The 8,042-nt window shown below is 40.7% G+C and overlaps 1 protein-coding gene across 1 annotated transcript in view; it reads left to right on the forward strand.

The window, feature by feature from the left end:
• Positions 1 to 7,746, forward strand: part of LOC140516208 (uncharacterized) — a 66,505-nt gene extending 58,759 nt beyond the window's left edge. Inside the window, exon 2 of the mRNA XM_072627230.1 lies at positions 5,521 to 7,746. Within this exon, the coding sequence (XP_072483331.1) occupies positions 6,194 to 7,282 (1,089 nt within the window). The 5' untranslated portion in view covers positions 5,521 to 6,193 and the 3' untranslated portion in view covers positions 7,283 to 7,746. The remainder of the gene's footprint in view (positions 1 to 5,520) is intronic.
• Positions 7,747 to 8,042: the final 296 nt, after the last annotated feature.

Here is an 8,042-nt window from a genome sequence, read left to right on the forward strand (position 1 = left end):
AAAAGATCCCTTTCTAAGTCATGAGTAGGAAAAGAGAGAAGCTGGTTACTGTTCCCTATATGTAGCTGGTTTCCTCTTCTTAGCCCATCATTCTATCATTCCTCCTAGCCCATCACTTCAGGCTCTTAGCTGCCTCATCTCATCAGCCCTGTTCTACTTCCCAAGGCTCCAGAAACTGGGGAGCAGAGTGATTCAGCAGAAAGAAGGAAGGCCAGAGTTGTCTGAAAGGAGAAGTGGTAATCAGTGTATCAGGCCTGGGCACAATTCCACATAAAAAGAAAATTCTCAGCATAAAGGGGCTGGGGACAAAAAACCTTCTTCACCATCCAGGAGAGTAAAAGCTGGAGACACTCATCCCTAGACCTGCAGAAAGAGAAAGCAGAAAGAGGCATCATGAGGAGCTCTCAGCACCTATTCCATTCTTGCATAAATGAGAGAGGAGAAAGAGGCTAGAGTCACAGGATCAGAAGATGGGAGTGCTGGGCTAGGGATCATCTAGCTCACTCACCTTCTTTTACAAGGGAGGAAAGAAAGGCCCAGAAATGAAGGCAACATCACTCAGTGTGTCCATGGTAGTGCCTGAACTAGAACCCAGGCTTCATGCCTGCTTTTCCAGTGTGTTTTTTTCCTTACCTGGAGACTTCTGCTGATATAATTGGCACACACCGCAGCTCTCCTCACATCCTTCAGGATTTCATTGGCTCTCAGATTTGAAAGGCCCCCTCAGAGGGCCTTAAGTATGAAGACTCCCCACAATATCATTAACTGCTGGTCCTCCAGTCTCCAGTTGAAGACCTCCAGAGAGTGGGATTCCTGAGACAATCCATTACACTTTGTTAGCAAGGATTTCTTTCTAGTGAGGCAAATTTAACGTTGTCCAATTTACAGCTTTAAGAATTTCCCACTGCACTTGGGTTAACTTCCTATGGCTCAGGCAATGGCATCCTATAGAAGTTTTCCTTGAACTCTTGGAAATTCATTTTCCTGAGGTCAAGGGTAAATTTCACACTATTTCCAGCATTTCCCTTGTCTTACAAACTATTAAGATGAGATGATCCAATACTCATGCGAGGGTAAGTGACTTTAAAGCACCTCAGATCTCTGACTAAAGCAGTGACCTATTATGAGACAAAAATCTAAGACTGAAACACACCTCCCACCTCTTAGCGTACAGGTAATGGACTAGAGCAAGGGTTGGCAAACATAGGCTAAATCTGGTCTGCACAGCCTGCACTCAAAATGATTTTTATATTTTAAAATAAAGTTTTATTGAATTTAAAAATGTAAAAATCTTAACTCAGAAGCTATACAAAAACAGGTAGGGAGCCAAATTTAACCCTCAAGTCATAGTTTATAGACCCCTGGACTAGAGACACAAAATCAGACATACATTCTCTAACAATGTTTTTATGTTTTGCTTAGCTATATATATTCATTAAAAGAAAGGACTTCTATTTGGGGAGGGAGATATCTCATGCATAGTGATAGACATGAACTCACTCTCTCATAAGGCCAGTTAAATCTCCCCCTGAGAATTCTAGGGGTACTCTTGAGGAAATCAAGGTGATTCTTTTCTAATGCTATTATCTCAATGATACAATATTTTCCCCATTATCAATCAGCATTGATTGGAGCCACATTGTCATTTAAATGAACATTAATTAGCTTTCCAGAGGAATTTTACTTAGAAGATACAGCAAGTATAGAAAAAAGTGCAATTTCACCCAAACAAACACATGGGGTACAGTCCCCCAGGACCATCTCAGTCTCTAGGGAGAACGGGCTTTTCTCTTCTGAAGGTGACATAGACAGTCTCTCCCTCTTGTAGGAGCCAACAGCCTGCCCACAGTCAATCCCCTCCTGGGGTTTCTTCCCAGTCACCCCTTGAAGCTCTGTTGATGAACCACAAATGCTGGCCTTGATTCTTTCCTCTGGCAGTTTATTCTGCTGAGTCTCCCAAGCTTGATAATTTGCTCCATTTCTTTTTCTTTTTTTTTCTTTTTTGGAGGGGGAAAGGCAAGGCAATTGGGCTTAAATGACTTGGCCAAGGTCACACAGCTAGTAAGTGTCAAGTGTCTGAGGGTGGATTTGAACTCAGATCCTCCTCCATAAACCACCTATATGCCACCCAGAGCAGGACAGAAGCAACAAGAAGGCCATGCAGTCACAGGCTACCTGGTGATGGCTCTGGCAGAGAGGCCTCTCTTCCCACAGGGAGGCTTAGAGCAATCTTTATGCTCACTGATCAAGGCAACCTGGCAGACAAGAGAAAATACCTTGGTCAAGTGACCGCCTTTTAAATGCATCCTCCTGTCTGGTTCACAGGCCAATGGAAAGATTCTTTTTCTTTTCTGCCATTGTAAGCAAGCTAGAAACACCAACTGCACATGCTCCGAAGCCCATGTGGAGACTGCATCAGGAGATTATCTCATTCCTTCTCAGGCTGGAGAGGGATGGGAGACTGTCATAATTTTTGAACCAGAAGGTCCTACCTGGGAGTTCTTCAAAGGGCAAAGTCTGCAAGAGTTCTATTAGAAAGAAGGAATGAGGACTTCAGAAGCTGAGCCACCTACTAACTGAAGAAGTTGATCCAGAAAGAGTTGGTGGCTGGAGGGGCAACAGGTAAAAGGAGAAACTGACAGGAAGGTCCAAGCTATGGGTTGTACTCATCTCTTGTAAAACTAAGGTCAATTCCAAAGAAGAATTCTTTCCCAAAATTTCCTTCCCCATGGCTATCCAGTAATCAATACTGCAAATATACTGCTTACTTCTTTTCCTATGTCCTGATTTTGACCTAAAACAAAAAGAAGCCAGGGATTGGCTAGAGAAAACATACATTTAAATTAGGGCAGAGAGCCAAACCTCTGCTGAATGTGAGGAATTTTCTGAATTAGAAGCCTATACTACTAACTTATTTTTAATTAGGTATAAACTCCATAGAACAGCAAAGGAGAGGATCAAGAGGATGTTAAAGGACATAATGTTGCCATTAGGCTTAAAAGGAGCTAATGATTGTGACAGGGTATAATTGATTAAATCTCTCTGAGAGAAAAGGGGGTTGAGGAGGTGATTGCTGGGGAAAAAACATTACACCCTCAACCATCCCCTCAGATTTGGGGGAGAGAGATAAAGGATTATGTTCTGGATATATTAAGTTTGAGGTACCTAGGCGATATCCAGTTCAAAATGTCCAGTTAGTGATATGGGATTCAGATGAGAGACTAGAGCTGGATCTAGAGATCTGGGAGTCGTGTGTATAGAGATGATAATTAAGCCATTGGGAGTGGATAAGTAACTAGGAGAGACAGTATGTAGAGAGACTATATAGATATTGTTACAATGCCTTAAGAATAGAATCTGAGAAGACTACTTTAACTGTCTTTCCAGAAGGACTGTAATAGCTGAAGAGAGACTGAGAAGACAGAGAAAGTATAATGAGAATTTCTTTGCTGTGAGAGCTGTTTTTTAACTCTTACCTTCTGAAGTAAAATTACAAAGAGAATTCTTGAAAACTTTGTCTGGTCTTCTGCAGTCAAATGGTGGTGCCAAGATAAACCAGGAACTATATGAACATAATCATAAAATACTTTTTACACAAATAAAGTCAGATGTAAAATATGGGGAAAATATCAGTTGCTCATGGATAGGCAGAGCTGATATAATAAAAATGACAATTTCTACCTAAAAATAATTTACTTATTCAGTGCCATACTAATTAAACTACCAAAAAATCATTTTATACAGCTAGGAAAAAAAGTAACAAAATCATCTAGAAGAACAAAATGTCAAGAGTGTCAAGGGAATCAAGAAAAAAGCATGAAGGAAGGTGGCTGAGCTGTACTATAGATCTCAAATTGTATTATAAACTGGTAATCATCAAAACAATCTGATACTAAGAAAAAGAGTGGTAGATCAGTGGAATAGATTAGTTACACAATACACAGTTGTCAATGACCACGGTAATCAAGTGTTTGACAAATTGCAAAGATTCAAGCTTTGGGGACAAAAGCTATTTGACAAAAATTGGTGGGAAAACTGGAAAAAAAAAAAACAGCTTGACAGAAAGTAGGCATTGACCAACATCTCACAGTATATACCAAGATAAGGTCAAAATGGGTACATGATTTAGACATAAAGGGTGCTACCACAAGCAAATGAAGAGAGCAAGGTATAGTTTAACTGTCAGATGTATGGAGAAGAAAAGAATTTATGACCAAATAAGACACAGAAAGCATCATGAGATGTAAAATGGATAATTTTGATTATATTAAATTTAAAAGTTTTTGCAAAAAGAAAGCCAATTCAGCCAAGATTAAAAGGAAAGCAGGGGAAAATTTTTTTTACAGCAAGTGTCTCTGATAAAGTCCTCATTTCTCAAGTATATAAAGAACTGAGTCAAATTTATAAGAATAAAAGTCATTCCCCAATTGATAAATGGTCAAAGAATAGGAACAGGCAGTTTTCAGATGAAGAAATCAATGCTATCTACAGTCACATAAAAATACTCTAAATCATGATTGATTAGAGAAATGAAAATTAAAACAACTCTGTGGTACCACCTTACAACTATCAGATTAGCTAACATGACTGAAAATAAAAATGATAAATGCTAGAGGAGATGTGAGAAAATTGAGACACTAATGCATTATTGGTGGAATTGTGAATTGATTCAACTATTCTTGAGAGCAATTTGGAACTATGTTCAAAGGGCTAGAAAACTGTGTATACCCTTTGACCCAGCAATACCACTGGGAAAAGAACCTTTATATACGAAAATATTTATAGCCATTCTTTTTGTGGTAGCAAAGAATTGGAAATTAATGGAATGCCCATCAACTGAGGAATGGCAGAACAAGTTGTGGTATATGATTGTAATGGAATGCTATTGTGTTATAAGAGATGACAAGCCAAATGATTTCAGAAAAACCTGGAAAGATTTACATGAACTGATACTGAATGAAGTGAGCAGAACCAGGACAATATTGTACACAGTAATAGCATTATTATACAATGACCAACTGTGAATGACTTAGCTATTCTCAGTGATACAATGAACAAAGACAACTCTGAAGGACTTCTAAAAAATACTATTCATCTTCAGAGAAAGAGTTGAAAGAGTCTGAATCCATACCAAAGCATTTTTACTTTCTTTGCTTTTTCATGGTGTTTTTTTGATCTGTGTTTTCTTTCACAACATGGCTAATATGGAAATATGTTTTGCATGTAGAGCACATGTATAGCTTACATAAAATTGCTTTCTGTCTCAGGGAAGGAGGAGGAGAGGAAGACAGGGAGAGAATTGGAACTAACATTTTAAAAAATGAGTGTTAAAAAAATAAAAAAGAAAAAAGAATTAAAATTATTTTTACATGCAAGTGGGGAAAAATAAAATGTTTTTTAAAAGTAAATGAGGAAAAGTCAGAAGCCATAATCATCGTTTAAGTTGTATTTATGATTAAGCACTGGTTATAATCTTTCTCACAGCTGATATGGTAATCAATTATAAATTTGTTTTACAAGATGGCGGAGTAGAAAGACGCACATACACATAGCTCCGAACCCACAAGCCACAGAACGGCTAGAGGGGACCAGCTCACGGTGAATTCTGCACCCAGAGGCCACGGAATATTGGAGCGAGGGAGATTTCTGTTCCGGAGAGACCTGCAAACCTCTCGCGGGGGGTCCTTCGCGCTGCGGACTGGGCGCCGGGACTGGGAGCTGAGGGCAGCCCTGCAGTGGCCGCGGCACCGAGAGGAAAAAATCCGAGCGGGCTTCAGGGACGGGATCTCCAGTGGTGGCACAAGCCCCTCCACCCACAGGTGACGGGGGTCGGTGAGAGAGTCTCTTTGGCGGGTCGAGAGGGGAGTGGGGTGCCCCCATGGCTCAGGCCCCCAAAGGAGATAGAAGCTGAGAGGCGGCTGCAGACAGGGGCTCCCCAAGGGGGCAGGAGCCTGGATCCATTGTTGAAGGTCTGTGCATAAACCCCCTGAGGGAACTGAGCCTGAGAGGCAGCCCTGCCCCGACCTTACCACCTGAACTTAATTCTCACACTGAATAGCAGCCCTGCCCCCGCCAAAGCCCTGAGGCTGGGAAGCAGCATTTGAATCTCAGACCCCAAACGCTGGCTGGGAAGACCAGGAGGCGAGGTGGGTGTGAGGAGAATATTCAGAGGTCAAGTCACTGGCTGGGGAGAATGCCCAGAAAAGGGAAAAGAAATAAAACTATTGAAGGCTACTTTCTTGGAGAACAGACATTTCCTCCCTTCCTTTCTGATGACGAAGAACAATGCTTACCATCAGGCAAAGACACAGAAATCAAGGCTTCTGTGTCCCAGCCCACCCAATGGGCTCAGGCCATGGAAGAGCTCAAAAAGAATTTTGAAAATCAAGTTAGAGAGGTGGAGGAAAAACTGGGAAGAGAAATGAGAGGGATGAAAGAGAAGCATGAAAAGCAGATCAGCTCCCTGCTAAAGGAGAACCAAAAAAATGTTGAAGAAATTAACACCTTGAAAACTAGCCTAACTCAATTGGCAAAAGAGGTTCAAAAAGCCAATGAGGAGAAGAATGCTTTCAAAAGCAGAATGAGCCAAATGGTAAAGGAGATTCAAAAGCTCACTGAAGAAAATAGTTCTTTCAAAACTAGAATGGCACAGATGGACGCTAAGGACTTTGTGAGAAAGACAGATATCACAGAATGTAGCGAGAAGATTGGAAAAATGGAAGATAATGTGAAATATCTTATTGGAAAAACAACTGACCTGGAAAATAGATTCAGGAGAGACAATTTAAAAATTCTGGGACTACCTGAAAACCATGATCAAAAGAAGAGCCTAGACATCATCTTCCATGAAATTATCAAGGAAAACTGCCCTGAGATTCTAGAACCAGAGGGCAAAATAAATATTCAAGGAATCCACAGAACACCGCCTGAAAGAGATCCAAAAAGAGAAACTCCTAGGAACATTGTGGCCAAATTCCAGAATTCCCAGGTGAAAGAGAAAATATTGCAAGCAGCTAGAAAGAAACAATTCAAATATTGTGGAAATACAATCAGGATAACACAAGATCTAGCACCCTCTACATTAAGGAATCGAAGGGAATGGAATAGGATATTCCAGAAGTCAAAGGAACTAGGACTAAAACCAAGAATCACCTACTCAGCAAAACTGAGTATAATACTTCAGGAGAAAAAATGGTCTTTCAATGAAATAGAGGATTTTCAAATTTTCTTGATGAAAAGACCAGAGCTGAAAAGAAAATTTGACTTTCAAACACAAGAATGAAGAGAACCATGAAAAGGTGAACAGCAAAGAGAAGTCATAAGGGACTTACTAAAGTTGAACTGTTTGCATTCCTACATGGAAAGACAATATTTGTAACTCTTGAAACATTTCAGTATCTGGGTACTGGGTGGGAGTACACACACACACATGCACACACACACACATACATAGAGACAGAGTGCACAGAGTGAATTGAAGAGGATGGGATCATACCTTAAAAAAAAAAATGAAATCAAGCAGTGAGAGAGAAATATTGGGAGGAGAAAGGGAGAAATGGAATGGGGCAAATTATCTCTCATAAAAGAGGCAAGCAAAAGACTTATCAGTGGAGGGATAAAGAGGGGAGGCGAGAGAAAAAGATGAGGTCTACTCTCATCACATTCCACTAAAGGAAAGAATAAAATGCACACTCATTTTGATAGGAAAACCTATCTCACAATACAGGAGAGTGGGGGACAAGGGCACAAGCAGGGTGGGGGGAGGATAGAGGGGAGGGCATGGGGAGGAGAATGCAATCCGAGGTCGACACTCATGGGGAGGGAAAGGATCATAAAAGAATAGAAGTAATGGGGGACAGGATAGGATGGAGGGAAATATAGTTAGTCCTATACAACACAACTAGTGTGGAAATCATTTGCAAAACTACACAGATTTGGCCTATATTGAATTGCTTGCCTTCCAAAGGGAAGGGGTGGGGAGGGAGGGAGGTAAGGAAGTTGGAACTCAAAGTGTTAGGATCAACTGTAATGTTCTTACCACT

This window comes from Notamacropus eugenii, chromosome X (assembly GCF_028372415.1).
Source record: "Notamacropus eugenii isolate mMacEug1 chromosome X, mMacEug1.pri_v2, whole genome shotgun sequence".
Classification (NCBI taxonomy): Eukaryota; Metazoa; Chordata; class Mammalia; order Diprotodontia; family Macropodidae; genus Notamacropus; species Notamacropus eugenii.